This window comes from Peromyscus eremicus, chromosome 6 (assembly GCF_949786415.1).
Source record: "Peromyscus eremicus chromosome 6, PerEre_H2_v1, whole genome shotgun sequence".
Lineage (NCBI taxonomy): Eukaryota > Metazoa > Chordata > Mammalia > Rodentia > Cricetidae > Peromyscus > Peromyscus eremicus.
Window position 1 is genome coordinate 16670764 of NC_081421.1, and position 18990 is coordinate 16689753.

Below are 18990 nucleotides of genomic sequence, written 5' to 3' on the forward strand. Positions count from 1 at the left end.
CATGACAGAACATGAACGTGCAAAACCCTCCCCACTTTAAGTAGAATTAATTTTTAAAAATTCCATTTATAGGGATTGGATGAACAATTCAGCAGTTAAAAGCACAGGCTTCTCTTCCTGGGGCCAGGGGCTCAATTTTCAGCACCCACATAGCAGCTCACAACCTTCTGTAATTCCAAAGCCCTCTTCTGGCCTTTGTGGGCACCAGACACTAAATGGTACATGAATATATATGCAGGTAAAACACCCATACACATAATAATAAATTTAAATTACATTTATGTATTGTGCGAGCGTGTAGAGATCAGAGGACATCTTGTGGGAGCCAGTTCTCACCTTCCATCACATGGGGCCAAACTCAGGTTGTCAGGCATGGTGACAAGTGCCTGACCTGCTGAGTCCCCTCATAAGCCTTGAAGACTCTTTAAAAGGGTCTTAACCTCATTAATAAAGGAGGAACTCTAATGGCCTCATCTCTTAAAGAATCCATTACCAAGTTGCCTCCTTCAAAACACAGCAGTAACTACCAGTAATTACATCAATCAATTTTATTAATACTTTACATATTTGAAGAAATGATTAACAAAACAAGTTTGTTGGTGTTTTTAAAGTCATACAAAAAGATATAATGGAAAAATATTATTTTCAGATTTTTTTTATAAACAATTTCATTTGGATGTGGGAGCCAAGTTTATTAACTGAAAAATAAATTTTGAATGTCTTTGGAACCTAGAGCTTTAAAAATAGCATGTAAAAATACTGTTTGGGGGTTCAAGGTTCAAATAAGTCATGCATTTTTTATTGTTGCTACTACAGAATTAATGATGTTCTTGCATAGATTAGACACCAAGAGACTAAGCTGAGCATATAAACTAAAAATGGAAATGAATGAGCCAAAGTATCACATTATTGAACTGCTTAACAGGCACGCTGTCAAAACTTCCTAGAAGGCAAGAAGCAGAGCTAATAAAGACTGGTCCTCCTCATCATCCTCAAAAACTCCTCCTCGTTAATCTCTCCATCCCCATCGCGATCTGCTTCATCGAGCATTTCCTGGAACACAAAATGTAACATGATAGACTGAAACTATTAAAAATGTATAATAATGGAAACTCAACAGGAATTTTTTGCTTTTACTGTGTAGATATAACTAAGTTATATAAGCCATATAAAATTATCCACACATTGTAATTATAAAATAAACAATATTTACCTGCAATTCATCTTCTGTTAAGTTTTCCCCTAGTTCCTTGGCAACCCTCTTGATGTTATTTAGTGATATGCTGCCAGTAGCATCGTCGTCAAATAATTTAAAAGCCTTCAGTATTTCTTCTTTCTCATCCTTTTCACTCTTCAGAAAATGAAATGTCATTGGTTAATTTTTTATTTGTTCCATCAAGCTGGACTTAGTAGGTCTATTAATTCTAGAGCTGTACATGCACATTTGTACCAGGAGGCTGAGTTCTCAGTCTATTGCCCTTGTAACAATTATTTCAACATACACCTGCCCTTGAGGCACGTAAGACAGCAAGCTCCAAGAGCCAGGGGTATTCTCAGGAACAGTGGCAAAAGGAGACACTCAGTGATTGCCAGGTCCACGGCGTGGTGTGTGTGCTCCTTCCATCTTGCCAGATGTCAGTATGTCCTGACAGAACCCTGTAGTGGGTAGCTGTTCCAGCTTTGACCTAGAAGTACTACCCCCAGTGAGGCTTTCGGCAATTGTCACGCCTACCTATGACCTGCCCCTGAGGCGAGGCCAAGATGGGAGCCCTTAAGACCCGAGATCCGCAGGTGCAGGCTTCTTTTTGTTCCTGGTGATCCTGGATGCTGGATGGTAGACTGAGTGGAGTTCTCCAGAGAACCCAGCTGGACTGCACCTCACCTCTCCCGGATCCTGTAACCTACCCCTTTACTTGTTGTAAGTTATCCCCCAAAATAAACCTCCCTTTTAACTACATGGAGTTGCCTTAATAATCCTCCAATGGAACCCTTCTCTACAATCTTTACCACTCCGAAAACATCTGTTCTTGCTGTGCTATTCTATCCAACCCACCCTTAAAGAACTAGTTCCAGTTCCTCCAAGAAATCCCAATGCTCCAGCCCCAGCCATGTACAGGCTCTGAAGGCATTTCTTTGACAAGTAGAGTAACTGTACCATTTTCACACTCATAACGGCAAAAAAGTCTTCAAAACAAATGGTGCCATTTCCTTCTTTGTCGATTTCCGCTATCATTTGTCTGATTTCTTCTTTCTTTGGCTCAAACCCTAAGGCCCGCATTGCAATCTGCAACAGGAAGGGGATATATTTTAGTATGCCATGATCTCACCTTGAACTTTTAAATTACTAATTAATAGCTTCTTTGTTCTCTAACACAATCAGAGCATACAGCTGATCCTACTGTGACAGAGTCCATAACCTTGATAATTCTGGGTCTTGACTTACCCATCAACCAAGGACACAACTAAAATGTTAAAAGATATTGTATTGTTGACTCAGGGCAGGTATACATACATACCTTTCAGAAGACTACGGTTACGGGCTGTGGACAAGCCTAGAGTTAGAGCCCTGGGTTCTATCCCCCCAAGCCCTCCCCCACACACACACACACGTGTGGTTTTTCAAATGTCTTAGAAATAATTTCAGAACCTTCAATTCTTTCACGTCTATGGTTCCAGAACTGTCAACATCGAATAAGTCGAAGGCCTCTTTTATTTCTTGTTTTTGGGCATCACTCAATTCAAGTTTCGCTGCTTTTTTCTTCCATTGGTCTAAAGTTGTTCGATGGCCGGATGCCTGCAGTAAGTATACATGTAGATGAAAACTATATAACTAGAGTGCACATATTCAACTATCCCATTTCCTTCTATAGAATGAGCTCGTTCCCCAACCCCTTGTTAATACTTTTGGTTACTAATATCTTTTTTTGTTTGTTTGTTTTGTCTTTTGAGACAGGGTCTCCTTATGGAGCCCAGACTGGCCTGGAACTCCCAGTCCTCTTGACTCAGCCTCCCGAGTATGGTTATTAATCTCTTGATTGAAAGTGTGGTGTTCTTTTTTTCTTTTAGATTTTCCTTATAAAACTAGCACCTTTGAAGAAAGAAGCAGCGAAGGAAGACAGCATAGAACTGTGTGGTGTTGTATCAGAATGCAGTTAGTCCTGGTTTATCAGGAAAGTATTAACTTAAGGAATGTGTGCTTTTCATATACGTATCACAGTACATGGGGGTGGGGGTGGTGAATGCTTCCTAGAACACAATTATCCTCTCCCACTCTCCACTAGCAAGTGTCCTATACTACAGGAGCACAAAGTGAAAAAGCACGGTTCTGGTGAACAGCTACTCTACAGATCTAGATGAGAACGTTTGGCTTAATGCGTGGAAGATGAAGGTCCTTTCTGCTGTTCGCTTCTCTCTGTCACCCAGCCTGGTCACAGAACCACTACAGATTCTTCTCTCTGCAGGTGGATGTGAGGAAGCCCTGGAGGTGACTGGGGATCTAAGTGGCCTGCTTTATATTAGTTATTGGCTGTGGTCGTCCTAGATCCTAGGGCAGCCATCTGAGTCTGCATTTTCTCAACAAGAAGTCAGTGGTCCCTTAGCTGTGAGTGGCCTGAGTTGGTGGACCCCTGACCATCAGGACTGAGTCAGTGGCCCCTTCCCTTCAGTGAAAGAGTTGCTGGCCCTCTAATTATCAGTGGTTAAATAGATGCCCTGCTCCCTGTCAGCGGCTGAGTTGATGACCCTCAGTTGTTAAGTAGGTGCCCCCCCTTATCTTAAGTGGCTAATTAGATAGCCCTCTTCAGTGACTGAGTCGGTGGCCCCCTGACCCTCAGTGGCTCAGTCAGTGGTCCCTTCCCGTCTGCGGTGAGTTGATGGCCCTCTGGCTGTCGGTGGCCCGCTGTCCCCTGGCTTAGTCACTAAGGGTATTCAAGGATCCTGGCATGAAAGTCAGTAAATTGGCAGCCACACTCGGGTCCCATAGCACTCACCATGTCCCCAAACTGCTCCCCCGCCCGAGCCTGCGTAGCACAATAGCGGCCCTCCCCCTCCTGGCTGGCGCACGAGGCGGGCCGTTGCTAAGGCCGCGCTGGGAGCCGGCCGTTGCTAAGGCCGCGCTCGGAGCGCAAGCCCGCCTACCAGCTTCCGTGATTGACGGCCATTGCTCCCAATGGGAAGAAAAGAGTGCTCTGCCTGCGCGCTGTCCTGCCTGGGATTCCGCGTTGTGTGGAGGGGCGCGCGGTGAGGAGGGTCGTGGGCACCGTGGGCCGGAAGGGCAGGGAGGGTGGGGACCGGAGCAGTGTCTCGCGGGTTCCGCGCACTGGACCAACCGTCCTGCGGCCTTTCCACCTCAGAGCTGCTCGAGGGCACGCGCTCGCCGACGGGCGGGTGGGGGCGGGGTGCTGGCCGGGATGTCCTCGCGTGGACCGAGGGTGGCTTGAGCCAGGCTTCCTCCTCGGCAGGAGGGCTGCAGAGCAGTCGCTTCCCTGTGTGCTGAGCAGAGCAAGGCACGTTTCCCAAAGCCGCCGCCTCACCTCGCAGACACACGTTGTAGTCCTTAATCTTAGGCTCCTGGGGAACAGCTAAGTTTATCCTTACATTAGAAGCCGTTTTTCCTGTCTTAAGGTTTTCCAGTGGGAATTCAAATAATGCACAAAATGTTTTGGGAATGAAGTAGTGCTAAGTCATTCACCTATAATCTATTGTTTTTCTGGCCACGTATCTTGTCTGGAAAGTTGGCCAGTTTTCAAAGTCTTATTTAACACTAATTTTAAAGAGATTTCTGAAGCACAGAAACGAATATAAGTCATATACATGTGTGTAAATTTACACACATATATACACATAATATATACATATATATGACTGCTACAGTTAAACCAGTTTTGCATCACTATGATTTAGGATTTTGGATATTCTAGATTTAAATTTTATTATTATTATTATTATTATTATTATTATTATTATTATCTTTTGAGACTGTGTCTCCATATGTATGGAACTCACTATGTAGAACAGTCTGGCCTTAAACTCAAAGAGATCCACCTGCCACTATGCCCAGTTTTAAAAAAAAATAATGGTAAGTGTTAGTTATTATGCGGTGCTGTGTTATCCATTAAGCGGGACTGTTTACCATTCGAGAAAAGCCACACAAGGCACAACAAAACCCACTATAAGAGTTTATTAGGGGAAGGAGACAGGAAGGGGGTGCTTAGGCCTATGGGAAATGATGGTGCAGGGAGAGGAGGGAGAGGTCTGTGACCCGCTTTTTATGGATTTCCCTGCAACGTGCAACGTGCACACATGGGCTTACATAGCTACGTCAGGCATGCTCATAGATTACATGATCACGCTGAGCAAATTACATGACCACACAGCACACGGATTACATAGGACATAAGGCCCTGGGATGACAAAGCCTCTTGTTTGGCTACTGGACAGTGCATGTGTAGTCATGTAGCTGAGAGAGTGGCCAGGAATTCTATCAATAAGTTCAGATTCCAATTTCTAGACTTGGTTAGGATACTGCAGTCTTGAAAAGTGACTACTCCTATTCTGTACATAAAACTTTAATTATAATTAGCAAGATAGTAAAGCCACACACATTATTAAACTACTGAATTTATCCAGTGCACTCTACATATCATATACCATGGCAGCCACTGGTGAGTTTAAAAGAAACTTAGGAAAAAGTAAATGTTGATTTGGGGCAGTTAATCATTTAGTTATGTTTCTGGGTTTGTTTTTTTTTTTTTTTCAGAGACAATTCTAATTATCATTTGAAGGAGGAACCCCCTTTAAAAGCAATTTAAGGGCCCCAACTAAGGGTCCAAAGGTACTTGAAAGAGGAATACTAACAGTAACATCTCTTTGCTCCTTTAATGTTTGCTCAAATTTTGGGTAAGGTGGCACTTAGCAACTATCTGTCGAATGCCTGTGCTCAAGGGTCAGGCAGTGGTCTAGATCCTTGGGCTAGCTAGAATTGTCATCTGGAAAATTGTTCAACAGAAAATGATGGCCTGTACAGAATAAATGTACTATGCTCATTCTGCCAAGTTCCAGAGAATAAAAAGAAAGTGGAACAGATAAACAGTGTTTAGCATATGGCAGGAAAAAAGATTTGTGGTTTGTAATAGGTTGACCAGGGTAGGCTTCCCTGAAAAGGAAATTTGGGGAAGTGTTTAAAGATAGTTAAGGCCGTAGATTTCCTAAGGAAGAGCATTCCAGGAAGAGGGGCACGTAGAAATACTGAGGTAGGGAGCATGCCTTGCATATTCTAAAAGCACAAAGGAGGCCTGAGCAGAATAGACAAGTCAGAAAGGAAGAAGCATGGATTTTAGTGCTCTATGAGGCCTTTACTTGGAGTGAGTTAGGGAGATTAAGATTCTGAGCATAGAAGTGAAAGGGTGTGAACTTTCTCTGCCAGACAAAGGAGTGAAGACTTTCCTGAGAGGCTTCTACACAGTGGAGTGTTGCGGTGAGATTATGGTGTTAGGTGGAGACTGGAGGTGAATGAACTTGGTTCTGATGATGAAAATTCTAGGTATACCCATCAAGAAATAAAATATAACCCCTAAAAAGCATGTCTGAGTGTTCTAACCTGAATATTTAGCCAAGATGAGTTACAGTCTTTGTAAAGAAAACTTCTATGTCAACCTCCCAGTTAAATGATCTGACTCTGCCTTCCAATTACAGATTGAAAGTTAAAGAAACATTATTCTGACAAGTAATGACATTGACCTGTTTGTGGAAGGCATCATTGCTAGGCACCACAGAACGATAATGCCAAGAACAGTTACCAGAGGTATTTAATCACTTCTGAAATTATCCATTTTTCCATCCTCTTTACTGTCTTTTTTATACCCAACCTCTTAGAAAATGAGGCATTCTTATTTTGAGTTTGTATTAATGATTAGTCTCTTTCAACCTCTTCAAAACCATTTAGGAATTCTTCCAAAGTTAGGGATGCTAAAACAATTTTTCAGTTATTACTCAAACTTGAAATAGATTCTTCAAATGCTAAAAGATCTCTTTTGAGTATTAATTTTGATATCTGTTATATATGACTTTTTCCTTATAGATGGTTGAAATCCATCTTTTGTCTGGGAAAAACCTTTTGTAATATAATTCAATACAGACTGAATTTGAGATATCTATGGGTTTTTTCTGTTGTTCGAGGTTCTTTTCCACTCAGAGTGGTGTCTTTTAGTTTAATCATGAACTGGAAAGGAGACCATAGCAGAACTCTTATCACAACCCCCACCCCCGTAAAAGACATGGACATCTGCAAGTCAAGGGTCTCAGAAGAGCTTAGAAGAAGGCAGAGGGTTGAAAGAGAGAAGTGAAGATAAAGAAGAAAGAATAAGTTGGGTGGAAATGAAGCAAAACGTAGTTGATACGGTAATTAACAGTGTAAACTTGGGCAGTGGTTCCACAGGGTTTTACCCTTTTACTTACTAGTTAGGAGATGTTGTACCTGTCACTCAATTATGCTTCAGTTTCCACAAATAGGTTAATTATTTTAGTATCAACCTTATATTTTGTTGTGATTTCATTTGTAATATGCATCAAGCATCTCATACAAGGTAAACTCTCAAATTTTGCTAGAGGTGATAAATAGCCAAACTTTTAAATTTGTCCTTTCAAAAATATTTCTCCATTGACTAGATATTCATGAAGGGAGAAATAGATCACTGTAGCATGAATCTTAAAAGTTCTTATTAATAAAATCAAACCTGGGGCCAGTTATTGGGGTGAAAGTTGGTAGATCCGATGCAGAACAAGCCACAACTAACCTCACCTGGCCAATTCCTCAGCTGATCTTGTTTCCTCAGACTGGAAGCCTCTGAGTCCTCATCCAGAATGGGTCTCAGCTGAACTGTGCTGCTAGAAGCCTGAAAGCTTAACCAGTCAAATGCTTAACCAGGCCAAATGCTTCTAGTTCCTGGTCCTCATGCCTTGTATATCTTTCTGCCTTCTACCATCACTCCCTGGGATTAAAGGCGTGTGTCACCATGCCTGGCTGTTTCCAGTGTGGCCTTGAACTCACAGAGATCCAGAGGGATTTCTGCCTCTGGAATGCTAGGATTAAAGGCGTGAGTGTCACCATTTTCTAGCCTCTGTATCTAGTGGCTGTCTGTTCTCTGACCCCAGATAAATTTATTAGGGTACACAATATTTTGGGGAACACAATATCACCACAGATCACTATCTCCAAAAATCAGCTTATGGCAAACTATAAATATAAATGTAAAGAAAAGAACAATATTTAAAATTTCCTGGCTTCAGAACTTAATAGAAAGTTATAGTTTTTGCAACAATATGGTATTAGCATAAAATGATTATATCCTCCAATACAATTTCATTGACAGTCCAGAAAGAAAGAAACACATGTATGTATAGCAAGTTCATTTTTTATAAAGGTACTAAGAACATACGGGAGAAAGAATAGTTCATTTAACAGGAGGTACCGAGACAACTGGATATCCACATGCAGAAGGACCTCCGCCCCACATCATATCACAAGTTAGTCTCAAATCAATCAGTAAACTAAATAATATATAGAATTCTGAAGAAAACACTGGGTTAAATATGTATAACCTTGGATTTGGCAGTGGATTCTTCATATGCCACCAAGAGCATGAGCAACAGCATCACCAAATAAATGTTGAATTTTACCAAAACTAAAAATTTTTATGAGTCAAACTGTATTATCAAAACAGAAAAGACTTCCTATAGAACAATAGGTTGTACTTGCAATCAAATAGGGTAGCTCCCTCCGTGTCCTTAGGAGAATGGTTTAAGACTCCACTATGGAAACTACAGTCCACACATACATAAGTGCTTTACATAAAATGGTGGAGTATTTAAATCTAGCCTACACACATACTTAGGTATATAGTATTCTTAAAATTAATATAATAATAAACTAAGAAAATGCAAATGCTGGGTTAATAGTTATAATACGTTGATTAAGGAATGATGATAGAATATATGTTACAAGTTCAAAACAGATGTAGAGTTTGTTTTTGTGTTTTTCAAATATTGTCTTATCAGCAGTTGGTTGGATCCATGAGTGTGAGATTGGCTGTTGTTTCATAAGGATTTAGTATCTGACGTGTGTAAAGAATTCTTACAACTCAACAACACAAACCTTTAATAACCCACCCTTAAAATAGGCAGAAAACTTCAATGGGCATTTCTCCAAAGAAGGTATACAAATGTCCAGTAGGCCCATGAAAAGATGTTTAATATCATTAGTAATTAGAAAAATGGAAGTCAAAACCATGGTGAGCTATCTTTTCACATCTGCTAGGGTATTGATAATTTTGCAAAAGCAAAACAAAGTTGTTGAATGTACTAGTGACTGAATAGTGCAAATACACACACACACACACACACACACACACACACACACACACACACACACACTTTATATCCATCCAGAATGTGATTTTATTTGAAAGTAGTCTTTGTAGATGCAATTAGTTAAGATGAAGTCATACTGGATTAGGGTAGGCCGTAAGTTGATGTTGTAATTAACAAACAGGACAATTGAAACAGGCAAAGACTAAAGTTATGTAACTAAAAGCCAAAGAATGTCAGGAGTAACTAGGAGTTGGAAGAGGGAGTGGAAAAAAAAAAAAAAGGATCGTTCCCTAGAGTCCTGAGAGGAAGCACTGCCCTGCAGCAGCATCATCTCCAGAGTCTGAATGTGTATTGTTTTAGCCTCCTGACAGTTGTAATTTTGAGTAGCAGCCCTGGAAAACTAATGCAGTAAGAATGTGGAGAAATCAAAACCTTTGTTCATTGCTACTGGCAATGCTCTGCTGTTTGGGAAAACATCTGGGCAGTTCCCTAAGCTAAACATAGAATTACCATATGGCCCAGGAATTTTATGTCTAGATTTATAGCTAAAAGATTTGGAAGCAGATTAAAAAATATACTTGTACAGAAATGTTCACAGCAGCACAAACAAACACATAAGCACAGTAGCTAAAAGGTGGAAACAGTCCAAACGTCTAGCAATGGATAAATAGATATATAAAGCCTGGTACCTACCAAGGAATATTATTCCACTATGAAAAGCAGTGAATTATTGTTCATTAATAAATGTGGAAGAACCCCCAAAATAAACTAAATAAAATGCAGAAAGGTCACTTATTTCATGATTCCATTCATATGAAATACCAAGAATAGGTCAAAACAGACTGAAAGCAAATTAGCAATTATCAATTACAGAAGGAAACAGAGTAACTGCTTAGTAGCTTCCAGGTTTTCTTTTGTGGCTGTTAAATCTTTTCGAGCAAGGTAGAGGTGGTATTTAGATAACCTTGTGAATGCACTAAATCTAAATTGTATCCTTTAAATTAAAATCACTTTTATCAAGATTAGTAGCTTTACAAGGTAAGTAAGATGGAATCAGAGAGAGGCAGAGGATTTGAAGATGTGCTAGATGGAGTGATTGAAACCGTTCATAAATAGAGTCAAGAGTTTAGTAGGGAGATGGTGATAACAGGAGAATGAGGTGAAAGAGAAAAAGTAAGACCAGATAGATGTAAGACATGAATCTAATGATCATTCAAATTTGTTAAGTCCTAGAGTATATTTTAATATTATGTTTTGATGTTAGCAAGGAATATGTGTAGGTGTATTGTAAGTGTTTATTATATAAGATTGAAAATTTCATTGAAAAAAAGGACTTGAAACTGAGTTCATGTAGTGCCTTAATTTTTGCTGGGCCTGCCTTAGTTACCTTAGTTAGTCCTTGAAAGCCTGTAAGACGCTATTCTGGAGGAATTGTACTTTCACAGATGAATGTAGCTAGTTCAGAAACAAATTTACCAGAGTTATGGTCTGTATTAGAACAAGATTCTGATTAAAACTATTCATAGAATCATAAATTCGTATAGTATCACTTATCTTCAGTCCCTCACCTAGTGGAGTTCACACCTCCCATGGCAGTAGTTTTAGTATAGATGGTTTTTCAGTTAGAAAGTACCGTTGTTAGCCACGTGGTGGCACACACCTTTAATCCTAGCTTCAATCCCAGCACTCAGGAGGCAGAGGCAGGCAGATCTCTGTGAATTCAAGGCCATCCTGGTCTTCAGAGTGAGTTCCAAGACAACCAGGGCTACACAGAGAAACCTGGTCTCAATAAATAAAAACAAAAAGAAGAAGAAAGTACCATTGTTTAAAAGCTTTTTAGTTGAATAGTCTTTCTCATGGTGGTATTCATTTTGGATGTGACTTCTAAAGTCTTAGCTTGAATAATTTCAATTGCCCTTGGATCTCTCTTTAAATAGCACCCTTTTTCCTTCATCATGTAATCATTACCCAATCTGTCTCCCCATTGTCTGGCTTCATGTTTCTTAGAAGATTAAGTGGCTACTCTGCTTTCAGTCTGGTACTTAGCTAGCCAGTCCAAACTTATCAGAATGGTAATATATCTGAACACACATAAAACTGTATGCTAGGACTTTCCTGAACACTGTACTCCTCAGAGTAGCTGTGAAGTAGCTTCTGTGATTAGTCTCATTTTCCAGATGTCTAAACTGAAGGGCTACCAACCTGATTAGCAGTAGGGCAAAGTTCAAGCCCAGGCCTCGAGACTCAGAAGTACAAACTTTCAAACACTACATCAAGTGATTTTTTAATCTTAACAAGTGGTTCCCATTATAGGATAAAGCTTAAGTTTTTTGGCATAGCATGAAATGTCCTCATAGTCCAACTCCTCCTGCACTGGAGCCTTAGGTCTTCGGCTCCTTGCCATGTATGCTATGTTCCTGCAATACCAGGCTTCTTGTATAGCTCCTAGTACACAGTGCTTTTTTCCTTTTCTCTCTCTTCCTTTTCTCTCTTTCTTCCTTTTCTCCCCTTCTTTCCTTCCTTCTTTTCTCCCTTCCTTCCTTCCTTTCTTTTTAACATATTTGTACATTCACTACCACCCCCTTCAGCTTGCTGGCTCAGCTTGCACACTTTACCCTGCAGATGACATGATGGAACACACCTGTAATTCTAGCACTCTGGAGATGGAGACAGTAATCACAGATTTAAGACCATCCTGAGCTATTTGGAAAGACCCTGTCTCAAAAAGTCACCTCACAAATATGTTTCAAGTCATTCTGCAGATTGCCTTCTGGAAACCTTGCTTGTTGCCTTGTGCTCCTCTCCATTTCCTCTGCCATATGGAGTGGTCAACCCTCTCTATACCACCCTGTCCCCCACGCCCTTATGTTACTCTTCTGCATCATCACACTGATCACATTAGTTGAAACTATATCCAAAAGTGTGAGCTGTGTTTTCTTCACTTTATGTAGCACTTAATCATTATCAATCACTCAGTAAAGTTTCACGTGTTTGTTTATTTGCAGATAATTATTCGTGGTGATGGCTTACAGAGTCATAAACAAAAGAAGGCATGTGGGACTTCAACATCTTTCATCATTTGCACAAACAGGAAGAAGTTTCCTGGGCCCAGTAAAAGCCTCCAAGTTTATTACAGATGCAGAGTGTCGTGAAAGTGTGTTAATCAGCTCAACAGTCAGGCTTCTCGAAGGTCTGGATTTAACCTGTGCAGCTGGGCAGCTTCTCAACGAAGCAGTTCAAGCACAGAATGGCACATACAGAATTGGAACCAGCACTCTTTTGTTTCTTGTTGGTGCATGGAGCAGCGCTGTTGAAGAATGTCTCCATGTGGGTGTTCCCACTCCAGCAATAGTGTCAGTAATGTCCGAAGGCTTGAACTCTTGCATTGAAGCAGTAGTTTCCCTTCAAGTACCCATATACAATGTATTTGACCACATGGACAACACAAGTGCAGTTTATGAGCGTGAAACAGTTGATGTCAGCTTGTGTCCTTTTCTCCAGGTGCCTTCAGATCCTGGGTTGTTACAGGAAAAGCATGATTTCAAAGATGCTACATCTCAGTTATTGTCCGCTTACAGTCTTTCTGGGAGACATGCACAATCACCCAAACTCTTCAAAACTCAGGCTAAGGTTGAAATGGAAAAAAACACACCACGAGCTCTGCAACACAGCGGGTATACAGACTCTTTCTGTAGAAAGTCAGCATTAACTCACAGTAGGCATTTTAATAGGACAGATCATAGCCCCTGGATAAGCAGACCTGATGGATTTCTGGAACAATGTGGATTGACTCCCAAAACTTGGAGCTGTAATGATTTGGTGGAGTTAGCAGTTGGCTTGAGCCATGGAGACCGCAGCAGCATGGCCTTGGCAGAGGCAGCTGTGAGGCTGCAGTGGCAGAGTGTGTGTCTGCAGCAAGCCAACTCGGTGGCACCATTTGTGTTTGATCTTTCAAGACTCCTCACTTGCTGCCTCCCCGGCTTACCTGAAACTTCTTCTTGTGTTTGTTCAGGATATATCACTGTTGTACCCACGTCTAGTAGTGCTCTGATAAAGGAATTGCAGGATCAGCCTTTCCGAGTGATTCTCATCGAGGGTGACCTCACACAGAGTTACCGCCACCTGGGATTTAATAAGTCTGGAAATATGAAGAGCATGTTAGATAGTGGGAAGCTTCCAGGAGACAGTGCAGAAGAACTGTGGACAAAGAGTGTGTTGCAGGTGTTAGTCCAGTTCGATGTGAACCTCGTCCTGGCACAAGGAAGTGTATCTGAACATCTGACTGAAAAATGCATGCACAGTAAGCGACTGGTAATGGGGTCAGTGAGTGGCCATGTGTTGCAAGCGTTTGCAGAGGCTACAAGAGCAGTGCCTGTAGCCTATGTTACACAAGTGAATGAAGACTGTGTGGGCAGTGGGGTCTCTGTGACCTTCTGGACGAGTCCTCATGATACAAACAGGAACAACAGAATGGCAATCTTGTTAAAAACAGAAGGACTTAATTTGGTTACAGCAGTACTCACCTGCCCAGTAAGTGCTCAGATGGAAACCAAGGAAGACAGGTTCTGGTCCTGTGTACATCGTTTATATCATGCCCTAAAAGAGGAGAAGGTCTTCCTTGGAGGTGGTGCTGTTGAATTTTTATGTCTTAGCCATCTTCAAATTCTTGCCGAGCAATCTATAAGTAAAGAAAATCATGCTTGTTCAGGATGGCTTCCTGATTCTTCCTCTTGGATGGCCTCATCTCTGTCAGTCTACAGACCTACTGTGTTGAAGTGCTTGGCAAGTGGGTGGCATGAATACCTGTCAGCTGTCATGTCTAACACTGCCACTCACCCATCATCAGTGGAAGCCAGCACGTTCATTCAACATCATGTGCAAAATGCCACCAACTCTGGCTCTCCTTCATCTTACATCTTGAGTAAATATAGTCAACTAAGTGGTGGAGTTTTTCATTCAGGTGTTTCAGATAACCTGGAGCTAGTTCCCAGAGTTTATGATACTGTTACACCAAAGACTGAAGCATGGCGCCGAGCATTGGATTTAGTGCTCTTAGTGCTTCAGACTGACAGTGAAATCATTACTGGACTTGCACACACACAGATAAATTTACAGGATGGAGTTTTATTTTTGTAGGGTTAGCCAAATCTTTGGGAAATAAGCTGTATCATATTAATAAATTTTAAGGGGTGTGTGTGTGTGTGTGTGTATGTATGTGCATGCACACACACCCAAGGAGGCCAGAAGAGGGCACCACATGCCCTGGAGCTGTAATTAATGGGTTTATAAGCTGCCCAGCATGGATGCTGGGAACCCAACTATGCAAATGCAGCAAGCACTCTTAACCTTATAGCCATTTCTCTAGCCCTAATAACTTTTTATATTCAGATTGTAGTGTCTACATTACTAGCGGTTGCCAAGAATGAAATAGTTGATGTCTATCAGTAACTGTAGTTCTGAATTTTGCCCTATTTATAGGCTCACAAATTAGCCTGTTATTGCATCACAGATGCTATAGGATACACCTGGATCAGAGGCAGAGAGCTTTTGCTCTACAGCAGAATCTGCATTCAGATTGTTGTGTAGATTTTGATAATTCCTTGGCCTCTCTGTCCCACAAGAGCAGCACAGAGGACCAATGGCAAGACCTGAAACAGTGGGTGTTCTCGTGTAAGACGAACACTAAACTTGTGATGTTTACTGCTTAAGCAGAAACAAACCCACTTATTTGTCAAACAGGAGTGATTACATCCTTCAACATTGCTTAAGTCAAACCATACATGAACTAGATAAAGATTGGTCAAGTCTTCTATTCTCTGCATCTATAAGTATAGAGATGTTCTCTCAGTTACTTTTCTATTGGTGTAATAAGACTGTGACCAAGGCAACTTATAGAAGAGTTTAATTTGGATTTATGGGTTCAGAGGGTTGGAGCCCATGATGGCAAAGCAAAGGTATGGTGGCAGTAACATCTGAGAGCTTACATCTTGATCCACTAGTAGGAGGTGGGTGGCTGGGATGGAAATAATGCAAGTCTTGAAACCTCAAAGACCTCATCCAATGTAACACACCTTCTCCATTAAGGCCACACCTCCTAGTCCATCCCAGATAGTTCCACCATGCCTGCCTTCTTTCCATTATTTAAGCACATCTTTAGAGGATTGTCTTGGTCCTTTTTTTGTCTTTCTTTTTCAATCCTCACAACCAGTATAACCACTATTAACATTTAAGGGGTGGTTTTCCAAGGCTTCTTAAATGTATGTGTCTGTGTAAATATGTTTTGACTCCAAAGGGGCATCGCTGAACATAACACCAAATTATCTACTTCTGTAGATTAATCTATTCAGTAACTTACCTAATATTCTTAAGAAGAGGTCAGTGGTGTCACCATCACTTCTACACTGTGACTCACTACCACCTGTTTGTGTGGGGCTCTTCTCTACCTTACAGCCAGTCCTGCTTTGGAAGATGGTAACAAGTCTTTTTCTGTTCCGACAGCCAACTCCCAAATAATGATAGGGAGACTTCTTATTAATTATGAAAGCTCAGCCTATAGCTTAGGCTTATTCTCAACTAGCTCTTATAACTTAAATTAACCCATTTATATTAATCTCCATTCTATTATTTGCTGTTACCTCTCTTCCATCTTGTACCTCCTGTTTCCATGTCCCCTGGCTTCTCCTGTGTGCCTAGATTTCTCCTTTTCTCTCCCTGGAAATCCCGCCTATACCTCCTGCCTAACTGTTGGCCATTCAGCTTTTTATTACACTAATCACACCTAATACAGCCTCACACAGTGTATAAATATCCCACAACAGAAGATGAAGAAAGATAGTCTCATAAAGGCTGTTAATTCTCCCAAGCTTGTATATACGGAACTCATCTGGACTTGTATCTTGGTAGACTATATTTTTCTAAGTATTTACCTGCAGTATTAAGTTTCTGTTGTTCATTCAAATGATTCTTAGCAATGAGAAGGGCATGCTGAAGGCGTGGAAGAGAGCTCTCATTCTCATTTCTGTTCTAGCTGGGGTTTCAGTGTTCGGCTTTTTATTTTTATTTTTTTGCTTCATGTTAATGAAAAGATTAACACAGCAGAAACATGAAGGCAGCATCCATTTCCAAAAGCCTCTTCCTGGGTTGCACCCAGTTTCTCTCCTAAAGCCCCACTTAGAACACTTGATTCCATTGGTCAGGCAGTACTCTGCTCTAAAAAAAGACTAGTGAGACCTTTTTTCCTTTGACCTGTAGGTGGCAGACTTTCTCTCCTGTGGTCCCCAAATATGCACATCATATTTAAAACCTTCAAAATGGAAGGAGGTTGTTTCCGAGCAGGCTAGCACCAGTCTGCGGGGCATTTGCTGCACAGGGGCCTCTGTGGACAGTTCTTTCTTTGTTCCCTGCCCTGGCGCCTTCCTCTGCTGTTGCCAAGTGTTGCCTTGGGAAAGTTGTTCAAGTTCTCTCAAACTGCTCCCGGGCTTTTAAATAACAGTTGAATGGCATCACTCTTGCTATAATCTCCAGCGCTAATGTTGGTGATTTAGAGTTATAGTAAAGCTCATTTAAAGGGATGAAATAGAGCATTTTCCCTGAGATAAAGCCAGACTTGAAAATATGAGTGAACTTAATGCTACTAAATTTGGAGGCTAGAAACTGAACTTGGGTCCTGGAAGAGGCAAAAGTGCTCTTAACTGTGGAGCCATATCTGCCCCTCCAGCAGGTATTTGATAATTGCATGATATATTCTTTACCATAAAATGGGGTTTTGTGTTAAATGGTTTTAACTAGGTGTGGGGTATGTATGCCTTCTGAGCATGGTTAGGCAGAGCTCTGTTATGATGGTTAGCAGGCTAGATGTTTAAATGCATGCAAAACTTCCAGTTGCCACAGTTCATTGAGATGTAACCCACTGTAAGTTAAGGACATCCATACTGTGTAAAGAGCTACACCTTCCCCTTGGCTGTTGTCTCCCATAGTGGCAAATGACAGGAATATTTCCTAAGGACAGGATGCCAGCTCTGACTTCCACGTAACGTTTGTATTTGTCAAAATGTGAAGTTATGCCTGTTAGACTGCAACACATCATTTAGTCTATTTCAGACTATTCTGACGTTTGTTGGCCATTTCTGAATTGTTTTTCTTTTTCCACCATTCTTGGTAATTGCATTGGAAAAATTCCAGTGTGTTTATCTGGTGTTGTGAAGAAGATTCCTTATACACTGTCTATGAATTAAAGAAGACTGGGAAGTTCCTGACCTGTTTACAGAATTGAGCAGTGTGGTTTGATGCCCGGAAATGGGTAGAACAGTTTCCTGTGCTGACCTTTTGAGGAGGAGGTGGGAAAAGCTACTCCCTAATATATTTCCACTTTGGAATAAATGTCAAATTAGAACTAAGACAAGTTAGGTGCAGTAGTACAATTCCAGCCCTCAAGAGGCTGAGGCAGGAGGATCACATGAGATACATGGAAAGATCTTGTCTCCAAGGGGGAAAAAAAGGAACCAATATAATACATTTTTCTTTATCTCTTAATCAAATTAAATAATCACAGGTTTCCTAGAATCTGACCCAGGAGGAGGCTCCAGTTCAAGGGTCAGGATCTAGGTCTGGGACCTGAAGGTTGGCAGATGCTGCCCCACCAGATTCTTCTTTTGAAACACTAGGGAGGAAATACACACCATTGATTGGGGGGGGTGTGTTTCTGTTTGTTTTTAGGACAGGACATTGGGTATCCTGGGCTTTTCAAAGTTGATGAGTAGGTAAGGATGACCTTGAACTAGTTTTCCTATCTCCGCCTCCCAATGCTGGGATTGTAGGGGTACACCACTAAGTCTAGTTGGTACTCTACTGCCAGATAAGCCCTCTGCCAACTGAGCCACATCCCTAGCCTCACAGCAGTATTTTCTTTCCATGGCTAATACTAGTGTGTAAGTAAAAGAAAAAAGCAAACAAACAAACAAAAAGCCCTGGCGTTGTGTTTGGAGGGACAGTAAGGAAAACCTTGGCTGTGCGCCTCAGGCTTCTTTGAAACATGCTGGCTGCTGACAGTGTGTGGAGGGCACCAGCCTCAGGTTTGGCAGAACACCCAGAAGAGCACCCAGTAATGATGGCCACCTACTCATAAGTACGAGTTTCCAGGGGGAAAAAGGGAGATGGGATCATTCTAGGATTAACAGTGGTTGTTCAACAGTAGATGTGCTAAAACCATTGAAGTGTGCATTTAAAGTGGAGAATTTTATAGTATATATAATATATCTTAATAAACACACTAAGACCATTTTATAATTTCATTTCTGAGTCAAAGGGCTGGAGTCTGTGTTAGCAGCTGTCTTGGGGTAGAAGGGAACTAGGAGAGCAGGACAAGTTCTAGGAACTGCCTGGTCTGACTGACTCCTTACCTGGTGTTGGGTAAAAGATGAACTAACTTTGTGATCATATTGCCCTACATAGTTTGTCCTATGGCTTGTCCTTTGGAAAGACGAGAGATGGTTAAAAGAAATTCAGCCTTCTCTTGATAATGGAGAGACTGACCAAGATTCCATCTTAACCTGTAACACAGAAAGTTTCCTGAGACATGACAGGAACTTTTGATAGTAGATAACATGTAATATCAGAATGTTTGGC

At 41.2% G+C, this 18990-nt stretch overlaps 2 protein-coding genes across 4 annotated transcripts; one reads left to right on the top strand and one right to left on the bottom strand.

Moving 5' to 3' along the window:
- Nucleotides 1–533: 533 nt before the first annotated feature.
- LOC131912955 (centrin-4) lies at nucleotides 534–4105 on the bottom strand. 2 transcript variants are annotated; one of them, XM_059265255.1, is made up of 5 exons: nucleotides 3990–4105; nucleotides 2648–2794; nucleotides 2156–2284; nucleotides 1214–1351; nucleotides 534–1053 (listed from the first exon to the last, which is right to left on the bottom strand). In XM_059265255.1, exons 1-5 carry the CDS (start codon nucleotides 3990–3992, stop codon nucleotides 964–966), a joined length of 507 nt encoding a protein of 168 aa, XP_059121238.1. In that variant the 5' UTR covers nucleotides 3993–4105; the 3' UTR covers nucleotides 534–963. The 2 variants fall into 2 exon arrangements, with proteins under 2 accessions (XP_059121238.1, XP_059121237.1); XM_059265254.1 differs by having other exon boundaries at nucleotides 2054–2284.
- A 229-nt stretch (nucleotides 4106–4334) lies between these two features.
- Nucleotides 4335–14735, top strand: Bbs12 (Bardet-Biedl syndrome 12). 2 transcript variants are annotated; one of them, XM_059265253.1, is made up of 3 exons: nucleotides 4335–4505; nucleotides 6694–6802; nucleotides 13379–14735. In XM_059265253.1, exons 2-3 carry the CDS (start codon nucleotides 6781–6783, stop codon nucleotides 14500–14502), a joined length of 1146 nt encoding a protein of 381 aa, XP_059121236.1. In that variant the 5' UTR covers nucleotides 4335–4505; nucleotides 6694–6780; the 3' UTR covers nucleotides 14503–14735. The 2 variants fall into 2 exon arrangements, with proteins under 2 accessions (XP_059121236.1, XP_059121235.1); XM_059265252.1 differs by lacking the exon at nucleotides 4335–4505 and having other exon boundaries at nucleotides 6698–6802; nucleotides 12372–14735.
- The last annotated feature ends 4255 nt before the right edge of the window (nucleotides 14736–18990 follow it).

Excerpts from the sequence above, each read along its gene's own strand:
- LOC131912955 (XM_059265254.1), bottom strand. Across the intron at positions 2,285-2,647 it reads TAGACGTGAAAGAATTGAAG|ATTGCAATGCGGGCCTTAGG; the intron begins GTTCTGAAATTA and ends TTCCTGTTGCAG. Across the intron at positions 1,352-2,053 it reads CTGGAACTAGTTCTTTAAGG|AGTGAAAAGGATGAGAAAGA; the intron begins GTGGGTTGGATA and ends CATTTTCTGAAG.
- Bbs12 (XM_059265252.1), top strand. The coding sequence starts at position 12,388 with ATGGCTTACAGAGTCATAAACAAAAGAAGGCATGTGGGACTTCAACAT.